This window comes from Phascolarctos cinereus, unplaced genomic scaffold (genome assembly GCF_003287225.1).
Source record: "Phascolarctos cinereus isolate Bilbo 61053 unplaced genomic scaffold, phaCin_HiC Scaffold_726;HRSCAF=1367, whole genome shotgun sequence".
NCBI lineage: Eukaryota > Metazoa > Chordata > Mammalia > Diprotodontia > Phascolarctidae > Phascolarctos > Phascolarctos cinereus.
The window spans coordinates 180,986,516-181,009,766 of NW_027556098.1; the positions used below are offsets into that span (position 1 = coordinate 180,986,516).

Below are 23,251 nucleotides of genomic sequence, written 5' to 3' on the forward strand. Positions count from 1 at the left end.
CTCCTGCTAGATCCCCAAGCTCCATGCTTCTGACAACTCCTTCAGAGTCTGGAGACTCCCTACACTTTTCCATCCGTAGTTCCCAAATACACCTGGGCCCCTTAGATTGCCTAAATAGCATCCCTGGAATTCTTTTCCCATGTCCCTTTTCCATATAAACCCTAGCACCATCCTCACTCTCACAGGTTGCCTAAGGACCCTTGCCCATTTTTGGTAAAGCATTACAATAAACTTTTTGTCACTTGACTGAGAGAAGGCTTGAATGTATGAATTCATTCCAGGCAACTCTGCTTTGGCATTCTTGGGGTCCCAGCACCCCACGAAAACCTTTTCAAGGACACCAAGCAAGCCCTGATCAGATCTTCCAGACTGAAGGTGATTCTCATAGTGCTCCAAGAAAAAGGAAAACTTGTTTTGATATCAGAAAGCAGCTGAAAGTGAGTAAAACAATGGTACTGTTGCAGTTTAAATCAATTATTTAATTAAATTAAAACATAGCAAAACTTGTGTTTAGTGACAATAAGTTAAAATTCTATAAACAGGGTTATAGTAAGTTACAGAAAAAATTATTGAAGATAGAATTAAACTAGAATTTTAAAAAAGGATAGATATGGGAATAAATTAAGTGTGTACTCATCTAATACAGGGTGCTTAGATCACAAAAAATCAAATTAAAATGAACATATGGCTCATAAAGTATAAAACACTGAAATTTTGAGAGGAAAAAGGAAAATTTGCAAATTATTTCAGAAGAAAAAACATTTTATAGGATGAAATATGGAAACTTACAATATAAAACAATTATCATTCAGAAGCTTGTAAAATCATAAAACAAACATTATTTTAGAATCTCTATAATTACTTTATGATAGGTTAGGTTAGGAAAAAAACCAAAATAAATGGACTTAATTTTTGAGTGATTTGAAAGGAAATACAGAAAAAGCTATACCCTGAGCCCTTCAGACAAATACAATCACCATCAGATAGCTTTCCAGTAATGCAATTCCTGTTAACTCTATTTGAAGTAAATAACTGTGTTTTAATAAAAATAGAAATTTTAAATTAAAAATTATTATACTACACATAAAAGGATCTTTCTAATTCAAATAATTGTCAGATATATATGAAAGCATAAACATATTGATGATATTTGGCCTTGAAATTTGGAATCTTGTCACTTAAGGGCCCTTGTGAAGGATGAAAATTTTAAATTATTGAACTATAATTCATTTAAGTGAATTCAAAGTTAAATTAGTATAATAAGGATTTCTCTTAATTTATAACCATTAGGAAATTAGCTTCTCTTTCGATGAGAGACAAACACAAAATTCCTGACATGGAAACTACAGTTTTGAAATTATGAAAACTTTGTAAAAGAAAGGCAGTTAGGAATCAGAATTCTTCTCCATCAACAAGCACTAAAATTGAAGCTACCTCTAAGAAAACTGTTCAGTGCTTCATTTAGAGTGAAAAATAAAGAAGAAACTACTAATAACTTAATATAGTGAAAAGAATAGCAGAGACCTTTTTAGGGTAACAACATCTGTGTCATATCTGTGGCATAGTTGGGCCTTTAGTCATTGCCAAGTGAATTCCTCCATGAAATAGCTGGTTCAGTGCTTTTCCAGCATAAAAGAGGTTAACTTTGAGAAGGAGATGGATAATTTCTTCTCCAAAGTCACCCTGCTTATGGAAATCTGTGACATTCTACAATGAGGAACTTGTGCTGAGTGACATGTTTTTGGGGTCGATTTGGCTATCACTTAAAAAAACTATGTGATTGTAATTAATTCTAATTGTCTAAAAGCCCTTAAAGAAATTAATATGAGCTGTGCATTTGTAAACACCAAGGGACCAACAAAAGGATGATAGTATTGAAATTATTTGCTTTTGTAAAGCAAAATTCAGTGGAATAAAGACTAAATCTGTATGGTTGGGAAGTAAAAGACTAGAGCAATCAGGAAAAAAATTTTTGGTCCCACTGAAATAGAAAAGATTGATAAATTTTTTAAAAGCAATGTCCTCTGATAGTTCCTGCATGTCTTCCTTTCCCAATCAATATAAGACTACAAAATAAGTTTCACAAAATGCCTATTAAGTGATTGATTGATTGATTGATTGATTGGTAGTGAAAGGATTATCTCTCTACTCTGGTTAAGTAGTCTTTCCAAAGAATTAGTATTTTAGGAAATTTAAAGGAATTGATTTGGCTTTTTGAGTAATTGGAAGAAATAAAAATGTGATAATGGAAAGTTGGGAGTGCCACCATGAATTTTTGAACATGAACTAACTAAAAACAATGGGCCCTTGTTTAAAAAAATGAAATTTGAGTACTGCCAATAGTAATTATAAATCAATAATTGAGTTGAAAATATTGTTGTGGTAAATTAGAAGATTTAATCAGTGTTGATATATATAAGGGGAAAATAAATATGTACACCTATCTCCCAGGGTTGTTGAGAGTAATACATAAGTTGTGAAGTGCTTAACCCAGTGCCTGGCTTGTGTAAAAGATAAGGATTGCAATATTCAGACATTGTAGGAATACAATTGAACAAAGTGCTTTTCCCTTTATGGGTACTTTTGCTAATTGGTGTGGGATGTTAACAAAATTGAGAAATTAGAGTAAACATTTTGAAGTATTACTAAAAGCAGACTTAAGCAATTTTCAAGATATAGAAAAAGCCTGGTATGTGGCAGGCACTACATAAGCTACTATGATTAGCATAAAAATTCCAGGGTAATAAGATGCATGACTTTCTATCAACTGTTAAGTTTAAATTAAAGATAAAAAAAGGCATTTAACTAACTTATTGTCACCTAATTGTTGATGTTTTAAATACAAGAAAGCTAAGAGAAGCTATTAAAGCAAATTTATTCCTCTTTTCAATCTGAATACTGTCACATTATAAACATATCTGTTGTGATTATTAAAATATATTTTATATAAAAAACAAGAAAACAATACTGATAATAGTAATAACAATAATAATAATAATGATAGTAAGTAACTTACTATTGTGAGAAAGATATGGCAAAACCCTGTTAGGAGATCTTTGTTTATAAGGTTCCTTGGCATAAGCCCTGTTGGTAGTATACTGTGAAACTCTGCAGAACTGCCTTTTGGGGAAACTAGGGCCTCTGCTACCCAAAGAAGAAAAATGAAAATTTTGGTTCATATGTGTTTGTCATTTGGGATCGTTTAGAAACTCTTGTAATTGCATCTTTTTTTATTAATTAGTTAATTTTTCAACCTTTACTTCCATAAGATTTTGAGTTCTAAATTTTCTCCCTCTATCTCTTCTCCTCCTTCCCCAAGACAGCATGCAATCTTATGTAGGCATTACATATATATTTATATTGAACATATTTTCACATTAGTCATGTTGTAAAAAAGAATTAGAACCAATGGGAGGAACCAAAGAAGAAACAAAACAAACAAACAAAAAAGATAGCAAATAGTATGCTTCAATCTGCATTCAGACTCCATAGTTCTTTTTCTGCATGTGGACAGCATTTTCCATCATAAATCTTTTGGAGTTGTCTTAGATCCTCTCATTGCTGAGAAAAACTAAGTCTATCAAAGTTAGTCATTATACAATGTTTCTGTTACTGTGTACAATGTTCTCCTGGTTCTACTCACTTCGCTCAGCATCAGTTTATGCAAGACTTTCCAGGCTTTTCTGAAGTCTGCCTGCTCATCATTTCTTACAAGCACAATAGTATTCCATTACATTCACACACCACAACTTGTTCAACCATTCTGCAATTGATGGGCATTCCCTCAATTTCCAATTCTTGGCCACCACAAAAATTGCTGCTCTAAATAGTTTTGTATATGTGGGTCCTTTTCTCATTTGTATGATGTCTGTGGGATATAGACCTAGAAGTTGTGCTGGTATGTGCCAAGTATTCCAAGGGTATGCACAGTTTTATAGCCCTTTGGTCATAGTTCCAAATTGCTCTCCAGAATAGTTGGATCAGTTCACAACTCCACCAACAATGCATTAGGGTTCCAATTTTCCCACATCTTCTCCAGCATTTATCATTTTCCTTTTTTTATCATCTTAGCTTATCTGATAGGTGTGATGTAGTACCTCAGAGTTGTTTTGATTTGCATTTCTCTAATCAATAGTGATTTAGAGCATTTTTATATGACTACAGATAGCATTAATTTCTTCATATGAAAACTGCCTGTTCATATCCTTTGACTATTTATCAATTGAGAAGTGACTTGTATTCTTATAAATTTGACTCAGTTTTCTATATATTTTAGAAATGAAGCCTTCATCAGAGACACGGGCTGTAAGAATTCTCTCCCAGCTTTCTGCTTTCTTTCCAATCTTGGTTGCATTTGTTTTGTTTGTGCAAAAGGTTTTCAATTGAATGTAATCAAAATTATCCATTTTGCATTTCATAACGTTCTCTATTTCTTGTTTGGCCATAAATTCTTCTGTTCTCCATAAATCTGACAGGCAAGCTATTCCTTGCTCTCCTGCTTTGCATGTAGTATCAGCCTTCATATCTAAATCATGTCCCTATTTGGACTTTATCTTCGTGTACGGTGTAAGATGTTGGTCTATGTCTAGTTTCTGCCATACTCTTTTTCAGTTTTCCCAGCAGTTTTTGTGAAATAATGAGTTCTTATCTCCAGAAGCTGGAGTCTTTGGGTTTATCAAACAGTGGATTACTATAGTCATTGACTATTGTGTCTTGTGTCCCTAACCTATTCCACTGATCTACCACTCTGTTTCTTAGCCAGTACCAAGTAGTTTTGATGATTGCTGCTTTATAATACAACTTAAGATCTGGTATAGCTAGGCCACTTTCTCTTGTACTTCCTTTAATTAATTCCTAAAAGACTGCTGCACCCCATCTTTCTGCTTACTTCAGTTCTAGGATTTTTCCTGAGGTGATATTTTCAGGGTTTTTAGAGGTCAATAAAGAAGAGTGAGAGTGACTTACTACTTACTCCACCATCTTGGCTCCCAGAAGTCTTTGTAATTGTACCTTTTGAAGCTATTATTTGGAACTAGCCATTCACTATATAAGAGCTTATGGTGAAGAAGTTGAAACAGCAGCACAATACTAAATAGGTCTCTTGGGTCTGGGTGACTAAGGAAGGTTTTAAAGTCATACCTCCCTCTGATACCAGAGCTTTCACCAAGGAAATTGTGCATAGGTATGACCCACTTGTTTACATGCCTTCTGATGAGAGTATCATCTCCCTGTTATGTTGATGATAACACCATTCTGTCAATCACATATGTGCTTCACTTAGATGTCATCCCTGACTTCTTAATCTCACACACACTTCCATAGCCAATCTTTTGCTAAGAAAAGTCAGTTTTAGTTCCATGAAAAGGAAGTAAGGAAGGAAAGGTGAAACAAAGAAAGAAGAAGGGATAGAGGGAGAGAGGAAGGGTAAAGAAAGATGGAGAAAGAAAAGATGAGAGAGAAAAAGAGGAAGAGATGAATGAACAAAGGCCAAGAAACTGTAACTGGGGTCTAGAAGATAAGAGAAAATGGGCAGAGTAGCAGAAACAAATTGCATCAAGCATAGAACACTATTGCTGAGCATGTTCTTTTTTTACTTCCTTTTTCTTTGGGACAAGGGAATTGGGGAGGAAAGAGAGGGAAAAATATAAGAGAATATAATAGAAGAAAATACACAAGTAATGCACAATGTGACTGTGAATTAAAAGAGCTTAACCACAATATGGAAGAGGATAGAGGAATGGATTAGAAAGTAGGATTGAGCAACATGTTTCTACAAGAAACACACTTAAATCATAAAGATTCATACCAAGTTAAAATAAAGAGCTGGAGGAAAATCTATTACCCTTCAACTAAACCTAGAATTACCTGCACAGAGATATCACTCAGATTTGACATGGAACTTTAACAGAACTACTTTTCTGGGAAAAAGACTCAGGTACTCATTTTTCCTTTGGATGTGGTCTGATACAATATTCCACAATAATTCATTAGCCTGTGAGGCAATTATGCTGTTGTCTTGCTACCTGAGAGTAGTGAAGCCACTATTCAGGATTACTCCTCCAAGAACCGTTATCTTACTCTCAATTGAGTTTCAGCTCCCCCACCCCCAACCTTCTTTCTCTAGCTATGGACTTCTTCTTATGTCCAGTTATCATATAGTATCTTCTTGAAAATGAGCTATACTCTTTTGAGTCATCCCCAGTTTCAAAATCTTGAATAGAAAATATGGGCTAGGAGCTTTGAACTTGAGATTCTGTATCCTTATGGTATAGAGGCAATTCATTGTTTAGGAATGCCTGAGACAGCCTGAGCTCTCACCAAGTACAGGCTTTAAAATGCACATTTTTAAATCTGATTTTGATAATGATAGGTCCATGTTATCAGTAAACTCAATTATAAGTGCAGATAAATTAGCAAGTCCATTTGACTTATGACCAAATTAACATGGTGTTGCAGAATAAGAAGGAGAAGCTGTTATATATGCAACCGTATGATAAGACTAACACTCACCTATGTAATAAATGCCTTGCATGGTATTTAATATGTTGGCATAAGTTGATGCATAAGTTAATACTGCATGATCCTGAGTTATATTTTATACTTTATGTCTATTTGGTTTTATACTAGTATTAATCATGTGCTGCAGATATATTTGTCTATTAGTTATGCACTTTTTGTTTATTTATTTATGTACATGGTAATCTTGGGGCATGTATTATTATTATTACATAGCCCAATTGATATTATTCCTACTAGCTCGGCACTGGTGTCATTGCTGTATGTGACTATAGTAGAATATGGCTAGGTGCGTACGATCGAGATGTAGGCAAATAATACATCCTGCAAATAATTTAGCCATTGAGTCACTGAAGCAGCCATTGCCTGTGATTTGGAGAAAATCGTTTTGATATATTGAGTGTTTATGTTAATCATGATGTCTATGATCTATATTTATAGATGTCCAGTACACTGAAGTGAATTTTAAGAAAGAAGGAGGAATATCACCACTTTGACAGAAATCTTACTATGGAGATTTGGTGACTTTAATTTTCTGTGTGTAAGTGCACACATTTGCCCAGAATTACTCATGGTTCCTAAGGCTATTCACTTTAAAAAGGCTTTCTAGGAAGAAGCCATACAGCTAAAACAGAGAGAAGCTATGTGAAAAGGTAGAAGAAAAAACAAAAGGATGGTGAGTGCTGTTAGCTCCTCATTTTCCTGCCAAGACATAAGATTAAGTATTACCACTATAACAAAAAATAGGGAAAGTAAGAGGAATTGAGACTTTGAGGAGAGATAGGATTAGGCAAGTCAGTGATAGCAGACCAGAGAAGAAAATTGAGCAGGAAGTTGTGGTGGTTGATGAGATGTCTTGAGTCCAGTTCACAGCACCCATCTTCCCCATGCTTCCCTGTGGTATTGCTTGGAGAATACACCAGCTCCTTTACTCATCAGACCACTTTAAAATCCCATTTTTCCCTCAGATCTGTAAGAAGAAGACTGGAGGAAAGAAGAGATTCAAACTCCCAGGCTGCAGCCACTGTACTCTGACATCAGAAGACCTGTTCTATTTCAATGTTTGTCTGTGTTTCTGTGCTTTTTGAAATTTCTGTTGAAGTATATGGTCATTTATAATGAATTTAGTCCAAGCCAATAATGGCACAGTTTAAGATTGAGCAAAGAGTATAAGTCGACCCCAAATGGGGAGATTTTCCTTAGCTTAAGCTGAAGTATGGATGAAGTGATTAGATTTAATTTTAATAATCTCTGTGACATTCATAACCCATACTACCAAATCCTGAGAAATATTTAATAAGGAAATGAACAAATAGCTGAAAGAAATATAGATTGATGTGTAGGGTTTTAAATTTTTTTTTCTTTGGTAACCACACCACACATAGCACTCAAACAAAAAACCTCACCTGACTAGAGAGTTAAAATGAATGAACCTCAAGGTTATCCAAAAGGATGAGTGTGGAAGAATAACCATCTCCCTTCTTCCCCTGTTTCTTCCTTGGTGGTAATAGGACTATGCATGTATGTATGTATGTATGTATGTATGTATGTATGTATGTATGTTAGGACCTATTAGAGATCTATCTCTACCTACTAAATCATTGTCAAAACCAATATTACCTCTTTGCATACCAGAGGGGTCAGAGTCAATCTTCATTTCCCCCAAACCTAGATATATCAATGCTGCAAGAGTTGCTTGGAACCACAGATATTGGTACAACTATATATAATAAACTTCACAAATCTCTATATTATTACAAACACCTCCAGAAAGAAAGAAGGGATGTAGAGTAAATTGGTCCCTCTGTTCACCAGGCTCCCTAAAGAATCAGGAACATAGCAGGGAATGGATTCCAAAGGGAGAACAAGACCATGTAAGCTCCTCTATATATGGGAATATCAAGGTTCTTGGAGCCTTAAATCACTACAGGGGACAAAAGCACAGACAGGTCTATGTGATTCAATTTAATTGTCTCTGACAAAGAAGGAGGATTTCAAAAGATTCCTGCTTCTGGAGCACAAGCCCTTCTCCACGGCATCTCTGCAGAAGGAACTTTCAACTAAAGGCTTTCATTTCTCACAGAAGGAAAGCTTGGGGAAGGCACAGAAAAATTTTCTCTCGAACTATTTTAGCCATGTAAAAATATCTAAGATTTTACCTGTTCTTTCTCTCCTTATGTATTTTTACTTCTCCTTTTCTTTCTTTCTGCCCATTCTTTTCTCTCCTCATCCCATACACCAAAGAATTAGAAGTTGGGGATTCATTAATTGATAAAAGTTTTTATATGAATATCTATCTAGTTATGTACATGTCACTGTGTTCTTATATTATGGGGAACTGATCTAGAGCTGGGAGGACCCTTAGTGGCCATCTAGTACAATGCCCTCATTTTTCAGAGGAGAAATTGGAAGAGAGCAGTGGAAGGTTAAATTACTTGTTCAAGGTTACACAGGTTTGGTGGAGGCAGGATATGAACCCAGGTTCATGCTAGCCCTCCAGATATTTCTGCCAACTTTCTAGAGATGCAGAATTTCCTTCAACTCAGATGGGGTTATATTTTAAACTTACAATTAAGGTTCCAAGTGCAAATACACCTTTGAGGGCTAACTATTCCTATAAATTAATAGGAATTTGGAAATGATTGACTTTCAGAGGCTTTAGAATGAGATCTTAGAGATTAGCTCTATTCTGTTATCCCTTACAAGCACCAGTACTGAGACTTGGTAACTCTGCCCACTAAAAATGGAGCAGGAGAGGCAGTAGACTATCATGGATACAGAACTGGCCTCAAAGTTTTGAAGACCTAAGTTATATGAGAGTCACATAGTCTCTCAGTGCCTCAGGAAACTCCTAAGACTATAAGTTACAGAGGAGGTACCAATCAGTATTATACTAATTAAATCACAAATCCAATTTAAAAAAAATGTGGAGCAGAACAGTCAACTGAAAAGATCCAAGTAGTGTACCTGAAAAACATCTGAACAGATGGGTAAAGAATCAAGGGAAAATGGCCTAAAATAGACATATGGTCCATGTGAGAGATGTCTAAGGGAAGACAATAGGCAGGAAAAGCCACATGTCAGAGCAATTTCATAACTAGGAGGTACAAATCTAGGAAGCTGGAAAAAAAAAGGAGACCAAGTAGACAGTAACAATAGAGGATTCAGCTATCAGGGCTGTAGTTAAAGCTCCAGTTGCTAGGGGGAAAAAAGTGAAATCAACACAAGATCCTAGCACAAGATGGAATAGGTTATGAGGCAGAGCCTTGGGTCCAAGGGAACAAAATAGATCCAGTTTGAGAAACTAGTGTACAAGTTGGAGGAACCACCCTGGACGAGGAAAAAATCCAATTAATAGAGCCAAGTCCAAGGTCACAGGTAGATTAACAGAGATTGACTTAATACTAAGTCACTCCAGCTACTTAAACTGATCTATAGGCCCTTTCATTTCCCTGCCTAGGAACAATGTTGTTCTTAGTACTCTGTGCAGGGGTAAGCTTTAAGGCAGGCCCTAAGTAGCCTCAGCCATGTGGGGATAGAGGCAGGGGGTCATGAGTACTATACCAATCATTGCAAAAGTCTCTTCTTAGACATAGTTATCCAAGCTCTCCTTGAATACTCTCATTGATGGGGAGTTTACTACTTACTGGTTATTAGATTACAATTAATTTTATTGTTAAAATTTTATTCTCCTGTTGTGCTGAAATCTGATTTTTCCCCAAAGACTCAAATTTTACAGCTTTTTCTGAAAGCTGATTTAGAGAAAGGGTCCCTGGGCTCCAGATTCCAGCAGAGGGAAAACTGGTACAGAAACAGGAGGTTAGATCTACTTAATAGACATTTATCCAATGCCATGATTTCTTGAAGACTTGGAACTGTCCCATACCTGTGGCTTTCAGTGGCTAGAGCCTCCTTACAACAACAGAGACAAAGGAGGCTCCAAAGTAGACTTACATGGTACAAGGGAAAGAGCATTGATTCTAGAATCAGAGAAGCTGGGTTCAAATCCTTCCTCTGACACTTATAACCTTGGATAAGGCATTTAATCTCCATCAACCTTGGCCTCCTCATCTATGAAATGAGAGTATGGAACTAAAAGGTTTGAGGCCACTTCTAGCCTTAGGTCTGTGATACTATGGTACTTTACCAACTTTTTGGGGTCCCTGAGGACAGCTTTTCCTTTGATTTATTCCGTTTTGTGTGCACAACAACATCAGAAGCTTACTTCATATTATCATAGTCCAGAAACTATGAAGCATTTTAATAACTTAATAGCTTTATATTTCAATTGATGACATATGTGTCTTGTCTAACCTATTCATTTCTAAACTTCAAGGACCACATTTGTGTGAGTTTTGTTATTCTTTAAGATTCTTCTGAGAAGTTTAGGTCTACTGTTGCCCACTGGGCAGCCAACTGATGCCTGATCACAGTCCATGTTGTAAACTCTACATCTAGGTTGGCCAAGCTCCCTTCAATAAGCCCAGAATTGGATCCACCCTTTTCATTTCTTAAGTTTTAATACATCCCAGAGCAGACTATTAGATCAGAACTGGCTTCCTTAACATTTCTTCCCCCAACATGTTCTCTCACAGAAGTGAATTCATTAAATATAAACTGAGCTGATTATCTGAGAGCAGGGTCTGGAAGGGAGCAGGCTCCTACAGGTGATTTTTAGGTAGGCTGAGAAGTTCCTTCCTCCTAAAGATGAATGAATACAAAGCACTCATTAAGCATTGGCTATATTTCAACCACTGTGCTAAGTAATGGGGATACAAATACAAAAGCGAAGATAGTCCTTGTTCTCAAGGAGTTTATTTTCTAATAAGAAAATGCATGTGCCTTTTGATATGATTTATTCTGCCTGTTCCCAAAAGGTGCAGCTAAGACCAATGGGTAGAGATTGCATAGAAATAGATTTTGATGGTCTATAATATGTTTTCTCTCACAATTCAAATAATCAAAAAGTGGAATGAGTTATCTTGGAAAGTAGTAGATTCCTAATTGTTGAAGAACTGCAAGCAGAGGTGAGATTGTCAAGAGTGACATCAATGATGTTGTACATGTGTTAATTGTTCAGATGTGGGTTGGACCAGATGACTTCTGAGTTAGCTTTGAGTTCTAAATTTCTGTGACTCTTACTCTGTTACTTGTAACATTCTATCTGGTTATTTTTTATTTTCCTAGGGTAGATCCTCCTTGGGAGCTGAAGAATCACACAGTGGTGATCAAGTTCATCTTGATGGGAATACCCCACACTAAGGGGCTGGAGACTGAGCTGTTTATCCTGTTTCTCACATTCTACCTCCTCACCCTGTTGGGGAATCTGCTCATCCTCACAGCCATAATTTCTTCTTCCCAACTTCACACTCCCATGTATTTCTTCCTGGTAAATCTATCTGTGTTTGACATATTTTTTCCTTCAGTAAGTTCTCCTAAAATGCTGCTCTACCTCATGGGATACAGTCACACCATCTCTTTCCAGGGCTGTGCATCCCAACTATTCTTCTACCATTTTCTGGGCTGCACTGAGTGTTTTCTCTATACTGTGATGGCATATGACCGCTTTGCAGCCATCTGTCACCCACTGAGGTATACAGTCATTATGAACCAATGGGTGTGTACTGTCCTGACCATAGGTACCTGGTTGGGTGGCTGTCTGCATTCAGCTGTGCTTACATTTCTCGTCTTTAAGTTACCCTACTGTGGCCCAAATAAGGTAAATTATTTCTTTTGTGACATTCCTGTAGTGTTGCCTCTAGCTTGTGCAGATACCTCTCTAGCCCAGATGGTGAGTTTCACCAATGTTGGCATTGTGGCTCTTCTATGTTTCCTGCTCATTGTCACTTCATACATTCTCATTGTGTTCTCCATATTGAAAATCTGCTCATCAGAGGGCAGGTGCCGAGCTTTCTCTACCTGCAGTGCTCACCTGACCTCCATCCTCTTATTCTATGGGCCTGTGGTCCTCATCTATCTCAGACCTGCTTCTACACCTTGGTTGGATTCTGTGATTCAGTGTTGAATAATATTGTCACTCCTTCTCTCAATCCCTTAATTTATACACTGAGGAACAAGGAAGTGAAATTGGCCTTGAGAAAAGTACTGTACCAAGTGGTAAACACTTCAGGAGTGTAGGCCATGGGTTCATTTCCTACTTATACCTTCATCTCAGTTTCTGAGAAGTTGCTAAAGAAGCTCTCTCCATCCTATGCTCTGGATGGGGTTGTTGCCAAGAGGAGAGCCAGAAGTTGGAGAGCACAGAAAATCTGAGTAGGTATGAAAGTCACACTTCCATTATTAAAGACCTTACTGCTATCTCAAAAATAAACATGCAGAGACTGGAAGCCCAACAATGCCTTGTTACCAGAAGCTCTTCCAGCTCTACTCAGTCCTTTCTGGAATTTGCCAAAAAAATTCCTAACTTCCCCTTCCTGTTTCATTCATTTTTATAATTTTGAGCTCATTTCAATCGACAAGATGTTAATTTTGTCTAGTCTAATAGATTCTTGGTGTCTTTAAGGCCTAGGATGATGTCAGTTTGTTGTTGTTAGTGTTTCAAAAAAGACTTATCACTGAAAAGAAGTTTGGTGCTTCTTTTCCCTGTGAGCACTTGATCAACACTTGATGACTGACTATGGCATAAACTCTACAGATGGGTTGGTCAAGCTCCCTAGGGTAAGTCTAGGACTGAAGTCAGCCTTCTTTGCTTTCTTTTAATATGTCCCAGCACTGCGTAATTATATTAGGTCAGGAGGTCTGTGAACTTATATATATATATTGAAATTATATTGAAATGTAGTTTTATATATATCTATATATCTATATAGCTATAATATATAGATATATATAAAACTACATTTCAATATAATTCATTTATTGTGTAATCCTGTATATTTTATTTTGTGCATTTAAAAACAGCATTCTTCAAAGGGGTTTATTTGTTTCATTAGACTGCCAAAGGGGTCCATACCTCAACAAAAGTTCAGAACCCCTGTATATGGTCAGTTCTGTTCTTTTGTCTTCATGGAAGCTGTGTTAGACTTTTCTCACTTTGTCTTAAAGGACAATTCTGGAAGACCTTTTTTTTTTTTTAAGGTCAAACACATTCGGCCTGTGTAGGACTCTTCTTTTTAAGATATGGGCAGCTGGAATAGCCAGTACCCATCAAGGACTCCTTTGGGGAGGCTGGTGGCAGGTGGAGGGGGCCAGAGATAGATGGTTAATGATGATGTACTTAGAGTAGTCTGAGCACCAGCAGGGCCCTTAACTGGAACCTAGATAGGCAGAGGTTCCTTCCCTCCATCCTTGTCCCATCTCCCAGCCTGGGAAAACTTCTCTGATGCCCTAAAGCCTCAGAGGCTGGAGCTGGGAAAATTACAGCTGAGAGGTGTCAGATAGAAGGGAACTATCTCTAACCCAGTCAAATTAACAATTCTCAATCCCACAGGGTAAAGAACAGATGACTGTTAACCTACAAAGGGTAAAGTAAGTTCACCTTGCCCAAAATTGAGCTTCTCATTTTCCACTGTAAATCTGTTCCTTCTTATGACTTTATTATTTCTATCTGTGATACCTGTCTTTCCTGGCCTAGTAGATTGTATGCTAGACTTGGAATTAGGGAGAACTGCACTCAAATTCTGCTTTAGACATTTATTAACTGTGCGACCCTGAGCAAGTTACTTAATTTCACTTAGCCTCAACTTACTACTCTGAAAAATGGGGATAGTAATAGCATTCATCTTAAAGGATTTTTAATGAGGGTCAAATCATCTTCATCAAAGCATATAAAATTTGCAAACCTTAAATTTCTATATAAAAGCTAGCTGTTATTATATCCTGAACCTTGAGATTATCTTTGCCTCTCCTCTACTTTTTCTGTTATTTAAACAATTACCAAGTCCTATTGACTTCGCCTCCACAGAATCTCACCTCTGGTATTGCCCCTCATTACCACCTACCTGGATTAGCCTTCTAAAAGGTTCTTCTGATTCCTCTGTTCCCTCTCCAACCTAAACTTCATATCACTGTCAGAATGCTCTTTCTAATACAAAGTACCCTGCTCAAAAATGTTCACTGCTCCTTATAGCCTACCAAGTCCAACCACTTTTGTCAAGTTTTCAAAGCCTTGCACAATCTAGAGCCACTTTACCAATCCAGATTTATTTCATATTGTTGTTGTTCAATCATTTCAGTCTTGTCTGATTCTTTGTGACCCTATTTGGGATTTTCCTGGGTAAGATATTGGAGTGGTTTGGCATATCCTTCTCTAGTTTATTTTATAGATAAGGAAATGAGGCAAATGGGGTTAAGTGACTTGCCCAAGGTTGCACAGTTAGTAGGTGTCTGAGGTTAGATTTGAACTCAGGAACATGAATCTTCCTGACTCCAAGCAAGCCCGGAGCTCTATCTACTGTGCCACCTAACTGCTTTTATTTCATATTACTCTCCCTGTTTACTCTACTCTCTGTTTCCCAATAGACTCCATCATTCCCCTCCTACACATACTTTTTTACCGTTTTCTATGACTGGATTGTCTTTACTCCTAATTTTTGCTTGCTCAGTTTCTAGCCATCCATAGATTCATATGCAATTTGAGCTAGAACCTGAGAGATCAAGTACAATTTCATCATCCCATAAAGCCCAACTTAAATGTCATCTCAGGGAGAACACCTTCCCTGATCTCAGATCTCTCCTTGCCCCAGATTTCACAAAGCATCTTGTTCTGAACTTCTCAAATGCAATTTTCTTGAGGTATCTTATACTAGTGTATGCAGGGTGCCTCAAAGTCTTAGTGCAGTTTTAAGCTTTTTATAATGGAAAACTCTGTCCACTTCTCTTTATTACTATTGTCCTCATCTTAGTACTGCCCCTCATTACCACCTACCTAGATTAGCCTTCTAGAAGGTTCTTCTGATTCCTCTCTTCTCTCTCCAACCTAAATTTCATTTCATTGTCAGAATGTTCTTTCTAATAATGCATAGGTTTGCTCAAAGTACTCAGCTCAAAAATGTTCACCGGCTCCTTATTGCCTACCAAGTCCAACCATCTATACAGTAAGGACTGTCTTATTTAAATATTCCACCTTTCCTAGTGCCTTGCATACAGTAAGTGCTTACTAAATGCATGCTGAATGTGCACAGAGGCTTTGTTATTCTAATAAAATAAAATTTGTAAGATATTTCATTATAAAGTAACTTTGATACTATTCATGATCTGTGTATATTTCTTCCACCAACACAGATTGCAATCTCAATATAATCTAATAAATGTTATTATAACAGTTTCTTCAATGAAAAAATTCATCATTTTGGCAGCCAACCTCATGATTAGCCCTTCCCAACTTAGGCAGGACAATACTAAAATGATAAAAGGGCAGTTTATCACCAGATCCATCTTCAAAGTCTTTTCATTTTAGTGGGACCTGACAAAGTTTGCTTTTAATGGCTTTTAAGAACCCAAGGTCAACTCCCTGTATGATTAGCCATCCTAGGAAGACTTTAAAAGAAATGTAATAATAGGCATAATAAGTACTGGGCTTCAGGATAACTTTATTGTTCAGTCATGTCCTAATTTTTTGTGATTCCTTTTGGGGTTTTCATGACATAGATACTGGAATGGTTGGTCATTTTCTTCTCCAACTCATTTTGCAGATGAGGAAAGTGAAGTAAATAGGGTTGCTGACTTACTAGTTAAGTGACTTAGGCCAGATTTGAACTCAAAGAGCAAGTCTTCCTGACTTAAAGCCTGGTGCTCTATCTACTGATCCACCTGGCTGCCCACTCAGTATGGCTAATCAGTTGTAAGTAGTAAGGAAGTTACATAAATTATTAGAATTACTTTTTAAAAACCAAACTGAGATTTTAATTAAACCACCAGGTGGTGCTACTAAGCCACTAATATTCTCTACCAACGGTGCCCTGCAGCTTCTGGTTTTCCAGCAGGATCAGTACAACGGATATAAGAACTACATTTGGATTTAGAGGAGCTAAGTTCTTTTCTAAATATTTCTAAATTTAGAGGACTTAAGTTGTATTCTAAATAGCTATGCCACTACCTGTATTACCTTGGACAAATTACTTAACCTCTCCAGGGATCAAAAATGCATCAATAAGTCATTTAAAAATATACCAAAGAGAGCAAAAAGAATTTCAGAAGGATATAGACATGTACCTAAGTATGGCAGTTTTGTTACTACAGTATGAGATTAATATGTTTTGAAGAACTGTACGTGATGTAAGTTTGTAGTTCCATATGCATTTTTCTTTTCTGTACTTCTTTATATATTGAAATGTTAAAGTTTGTTGCTATGTATTAAATTCATAAAAAAGACAATATTATTAAAATATATAATTATATGGACACACAATTTCATTATAAAACATAGGGAAATTCATACCCACACAAACAAATTTTTATGAGACTCATCAAGCTCATAAGATAAAATAATTTACAATGATTTGTACTTTCTTAACAAAGTTTGAAAGATGTTCTTGAGAATTGGGCTCACTGAGGAGGAATCTAGCTTTGGCCATCAATACTTAGAGGCTTATTCATTCTCAACATTGAGTCCCATTTTATTTAACACCTTGTTGAGGGCAAATTTCACATCCTTATTCCTTAAGCTATAGATCAAGGGGTTCAACACAGGGGTCACAAGATTATTTAATATCTGAACCACTGAGCCAAGCAAAGGACTGGTAATGGGTTATAGGTAGATGATGATGATAGGCCCATAGGCACAAAGGATTACTGTAAGGTGTGCACTGCAAGTGGAAAAGGCTCTCTGTCTACCTTCTGCGGAGCATATTCTTGATATGGAGATCCTAATGCGAGTATAGGAAATGAGAATGAGGAAGAAGCATGTGAGAGACAAAAGACCAACATTAGTGAAACTAAATCACTGGGCTAAAGATGTATCTGCACAGGCCAGAGCTAAAACAGCAGGAATGTCACAGAAATAGTAACCTACTTGGTTAGGGTCACAATAAGGTAACTGGAAAGTAAGGGAGGTCAGGATAGTAGAATGAACACACCCACACATCCAGGTGCTTGTTGCTAGGATAGAGCACACCCTATGATTCATAATAATTGTGTAATGTAGGGGGTGACAGATGGCAAGAAAGCGATCATATGCCATTACGGTGTATAGGAAGCACTCGGTGGAGCCAAGGAAATGGTAGAAGAACAATTGGGCTGCACATCCCTGGAAAGAGATGGCTGACGTCTGACCAGAAAGATAGAACAACATTTTGGGTGAGGTAACGGAGGAGTAACAAATGTCAAATATAGACAGATTTCCCAAGAAGAAATACATAGGGGTATGAAGACGAGAGGAAGAAATGATGGCTGTGAGGATGAGCACGTTCCCTGACAGTGTGCATAGGTACAGGGATAAAAAGAGAACAAAGAGCATTGTCTCCAGCCCCTCTGTCTCAGGGATTCCCAGCAGGATGAACTCAGTCACAACTGTGTAGTTCTTCATTTCCATGGCAAAGTCAGCTCTTAGCTATCTGTGAAAGGAAATATGTAATTTAATTTAACGTTGTTGTTTTTTTTTAAATATACTGCTTTTGAATCCAAGAGAAAGAAATGCTTCAAACTGCCACAGAAGTTAGGGACTGCTGCTGTCAGGGTCCCACAACTTCTGAGTACTAAATACTAAGGATCCAAAATCTCTCTGCCAAAAATAAACATAGTGAATGAGACAGAATGAAGATAGGTTGGAGTAAGTGGGGGAGAAGAGGTATTAGAGAGAAAAGGTATTAGACTGACTACCAAACTGAAGGTTTACAGAGCTGCTGTGCTGATCTCATTGTTGCATGCCTGTGAAACCTCGACAGTATACACAGCACCATGCCAGGGAACAGAATTGCTTCCATCTGAATTGTCTTGGGAAGATTCTGAAGATCACCTGGCAGGATAAAATACCAGACAGCAAGGTACTTTCTCAAACTATACTGCCACCCATTCAAGCTCTGTGCAGAGAACACAACTCTGATGGGCTGCCTGTGTTGTTCAATTGCCAAATGTATGCTTACCTAAAAGACTATTTTATAGACACCTCACATAAGGTAAGCACTCACACAGTGGTTAGAAGATGTGATACAACGATACTCCCAAGGTCTCTCTGAAGAACTTTGAAATTGAGTGCATGACATGAGAGACACTGACATAGGACTACCCAGCATGGTGTTCCCTTATCAAAGAAGATGCTGTATTCCATGAGGAATGGAGAATTGAAATAGCTCCAAAAAAAAAGTAAGATGTGCAAATTTAGAGAATCTGCCTCAAATGTTCACATGGGCTATTTGTGCCCAATATAGGTAGAGCATTCCAAGCTCATATTGGTCTGATCAACCACAGTCAGACATACTGCAACTTGACACTAAAATAATAATGTCATTTTGGTCCTCTTCAAAAAGAAAGGGACACAACCATGACCACCACCAGGTTGGAACTAGACTGTGAGAGACTTAAAGTACCAGGCCAAGGCAGCTTCATTTTATCCTAGGGGCCACTGGGAGCCACTGGAATTTTTTGATCTAGGAAGAAACATAGTAAGATCTGTGCTTTTGAAAGACTATTTTGGCAGTTGTGTGGTGGATGGGACAGAGAATATAGAGACAGACAGCAGGGAAACCAACCAAGAAGCTATTGACAATCCAAGTTAGAGGGAATGTGGCTCAAAACTATAGTAGTAGTAGTAGTAGTAGTAGTAGTAGTAGTAGTAGTAGCAGTAGTAGAGGTAGTAGTAGTAGAGGTAGTAGTAGTGTTGGTAGAAAGAAGGAAACATATTTGAAAGATATTGTAGAAGTAGTTGTCAAGATTTGACAACATCCATACAATCATGCCAACAGTGTCATTCTATATTCTTCCTCACTAGAACAAAGTGGAAAAACAAAGTTTCAGTGCCCAACAACCTAAGAACAGATCCAGCCTTGGTTTCAGTCCATATTCCTTCAAGTCACTTCTAAGAACCAGTGTATTTTGGGGAACCTTTGGGATTCTAGCCACTTCCAAGAACTGGAGGGTTCAGGGAAAAATTTGAGTTCAATGTGTTCACTTGTCTCTTATTCCTACATTTCTATCATCACTTAACTGCAATCTAAGGTATTAAACTTCTCCAATTTTCCTGACACCTAAACCTATTTACTACTGGTATTGAGAGGTTTATTTTACTCAATCCCTAATTACCTTCCCCTCCTTCTTCTTTTCCTTTTTCCACCATAACTTTTCATTCAAACCTGACATCAGCTTCCTTTTTACATTTTACTCCTTTTCTATACACACATAAGCCCACAAGAATAAATTTCTGCCATTTATTTACAAGAGATATACAAATTCAGAGTAAGGGAAGTGGAAGTGAGAATAAAAGAAAGCTATTCAGTCCTGAGTACTTGACACTTAATTCATATGCTATTCTATTTAGCTACAGTTTCCTGGGTCTCATTTGGTCCATCACAATTTCATTTTATCCTAGTACTTCAAATTCCTTCAAGGCACCAGAAAAGAATGATTATCTCTCATCCTAGAACACCTTTCACAGAATTGGGAGCAACTACTATCTTAGTTGACTGGTCCATTCTAAAATCTCAAAGTCTCTTTTAACTCAGAAAGCCTCCCAAATGAATGTTGGGCTGTGTGTTCTCTATCTATCTTCCTAGGTAATAATTGAGGCAACTAATTTTTATTTTGCTCCCCTTTGTTTTCCTTCTCTTCCATTCCCTCTTTTCCCATCCCCTCCTCTCCTTTCATCTTCCCCAACCAAGAAGAAAAACAAACAAGAAATGATGAAATTTAAAATTAAACCCATAACCTCAAAAATTAGAATAATTCAATTTCAGCCAGATAAGCCAAGGTGCAGAAGAAGGACCCCCATCCCTTGTATTTTACAACTAGTTAGGGTCTCATCCCAGCATCATTATTAGATCTCAGATTTTTTTGACTCTCCTGCTCCTCATCTAATATGAAATGTAACACTCTTATAGAGAAGAGACACAGATTCCTATCTATCTCATGCTGTCTCAACTTACAGGAAAAAATCAAAGATAGGAGCCCGAGAAATAGCAAATGTGTGAGTGCTACACAACCAAAGTTTTGTCAAATGTCCATAAAGAAATGTAAATTAAGCATATCTTGGCAAAAAATTGCACACATACTCATCTGAGCCAAGCCTCTTTGTCTGTATGAACACATTCAAGTTGTTCAAAGACCAAATTTTGGGGACTACTATTATCTTTACTAGGGTGACTTTTGGCAATCAGCTTAATCCTGTTATCTTTTGCAATTTTAGACTTTTCAGCAATAAGAATGAGGCTTCTGGACACAAGCAGTCTCACTTCCCAGGATCCAAACTTCTTCAATTGAATGTGAGAAAGTTAGAAAAGTAGAGAAAAGAAGGAGGGAGTGGTGAGGGAGAAGAGGTCAGAGAGAAGAGTAAGGAGAGAGAAAATTTTTTACACTTACGTTATTAACAGCCTTAGGCATGACTGACTGAGGCTGAGAGGTGACATTTTTGTTCTTCTAAGATTTCCCCTGCCAGGCATCAAAGAAAGGAAAACTTGAGATTTTTATAAAACTCAACTCTAGTCAGAGACAAAAAGTTTCTCTTTATCTGACAGTGTCCTTGCCTTTTCACATTGAACACCTCTCAGATTACAGGAATTGAAACATTTTCCATGTACATTAGAGCTTAAGTTTATTTTTCATGCCTTTGGGGCCTTATCCTTGACACTCAGCAAGCCTGGAGTAGAGGGATCAATTAATACCTATTCTGGGACCTTAGAAGAAGGAAAACACTGGCAGAGACAGCATTTTGTGATATCTACCTGTAAGGCAGGCTTTGGTGGGACAATATAATCCTTTTGTTTAGACCCCATACTGAAAATATTCTGACATATTGTTATCTATCTTTTTACATATATGTATATGTCTTAACTCTCCAAACAGCTTATAATTATAGGAGCTATAACTTTTACTTCATATTATTTCCACTGCACTTAGCACAGTGTCTTAAACATAGTTGGTTATTTGTCAATTAAAAAGTTGACATATATTGATCAAATTTGTAGAGTTATCTTCTTTCTCCTTAGCCATGATACATTTCACATAAAGAGGTACTAATGACTGTCTTATCTCAAATAACTGTTTGGTTTGTTTATGTAATACACAGTTCTATGTATCTCTGCATTTGTAAAGCAGTTTAGTCACACAATAGATAGAGTACTATACTTGAGTTACTATTTGTGTGACCTTGGACAAGTCACCTACAAAATGGGAATATTAATAGCACCTTCCCTCTAGGATTGTTATAAGAATAAAGTAAATTAATTTTATAAAACATTTTGAGAATTGTAAAGGGCTATACAAATGCTAGTGATGATGATGATGGTGGTTGTAGTGGCTTTCATTCATATAAATAAGAGAAACACTCTCAGGAGAGGTGTAAGAGATGCTCCTGAAGCTTACACTCCTGGGACTTCCCTGTCAAGATGGCAGACCAAGAATTTTGAAGAGGGTCAGGCTCATTTTATATCTCTTAAAACGCAATAAAAGAAACATGAAAGAGAAGGAAAAATTACTAAAAGACACATAAAAGGATATAAATCAAGCAGAATCAAAAATAAGTAATGTATGCCAATACAAAAAACTATGCCAGGTTGTAGCTGAAAAAAAAGGTAAAATGCCAGAAGCAAATGTTAGATGGAAAAACAAAATCCAACAATTTACAATGTATTAAGAAATCAATTGGATAAATGATGACATAATGTCATTAAGCAAGAAAAAAACATTGGTATGGATATCTCAAAAGCAAAGGAGCTAATAGAAATGTTTTTTTTAAATCAGAGGTAGAACTGAAGTCAGCATGAAGATTGCTAAAATCTATAGAAAGGAAATAATGAGGAAAAAGCAACAGCAAAGCTATAATAGAATGCTTTGAAAATAATCCACAGAAGCCAATGGGTTACTACAATGGAAAATATAGCTGTCTACAGTAATAGCCAAATGGAGGACATGCTGGGAAAATGAATCCAATATTGAAAAAAAATATTGAAAAAACTACAGTGTCAAGTTACAGGCTCACAGGATAGGTGACGATGGAGTAAAATCCGGATTAGAGTCAATTCAGAAAATATAGGAAAACAAAAGAGTCTGAACACTATCATCCAGGAGATCATTGAAGAAAACTTTCAAAAAGAGTTTTCAGAGAGTCATATGTCCTTTAGGAAGTCTTTGAACTACAACTATGACTCCACTCCAAAACTGAAATGGTCTACCATTCTCAATTCAAAACAAATTAGTTTCTAGTTAGATAACATCATATAGTCTGAATGACTAAATGTTTCTGATAAATTGAAAAAGTAAAAACTAAAAAGGAATAAGAGGCATGGGTAAAATTATATTAATGTGCTTTTATTTGTTAAAGGAGTCCAGAGTTATTTTATGTTTTAAAAAATACAGTTACTTATGTAATACAAAGACTTTTGAGAGTTTTATTAAGCATAAGTTAAGCTCATGGTAAATAATAAGATTTTTGATAAATAGAAAATGCAAAAAATCACATAAGAACAGCAATATAAAGGATGTCATCAGAGAAATGTATGATTGCAAACAAACAAAAAGTTGGGCTAATGTGACTTGTTTTAACCATCCTGAGATATAATTTTTAACTATGTGAGAATAAGACTAAACTATTCATCCCTTTTAAGTGAGAGATCCCACTACTGGTCAT

At 36.7% G+C, this 23,251-nt stretch overlaps 1 protein-coding gene and 1 pseudogene across 1 annotated transcript; one reads left to right on the plus strand and one right to left on the minus strand.

The window, feature by feature from the left end:
• The first annotated feature begins 11,758 nt into the window (after positions 1–11,758).
• On the plus strand, positions 11,759–12,541 carry LOC110207075 (olfactory receptor 10D3-like). Its single transcript, XM_020984691.1, has one exon. It carries the CDS (start codon positions 11,759–11,761, stop codon positions 12,539–12,541), a length of 783 nt encoding a protein of 260 aa, XP_020840350.1.
• A 4,524-nt stretch (positions 12,542–17,065) lies between these two features.
• Positions 17,066–18,007, minus strand: LOC110207076 (putative olfactory receptor 10D4 pseudogene; annotated as a pseudogene).
• Positions 18,008–23,251: the final 5,244 nt, after the last annotated feature.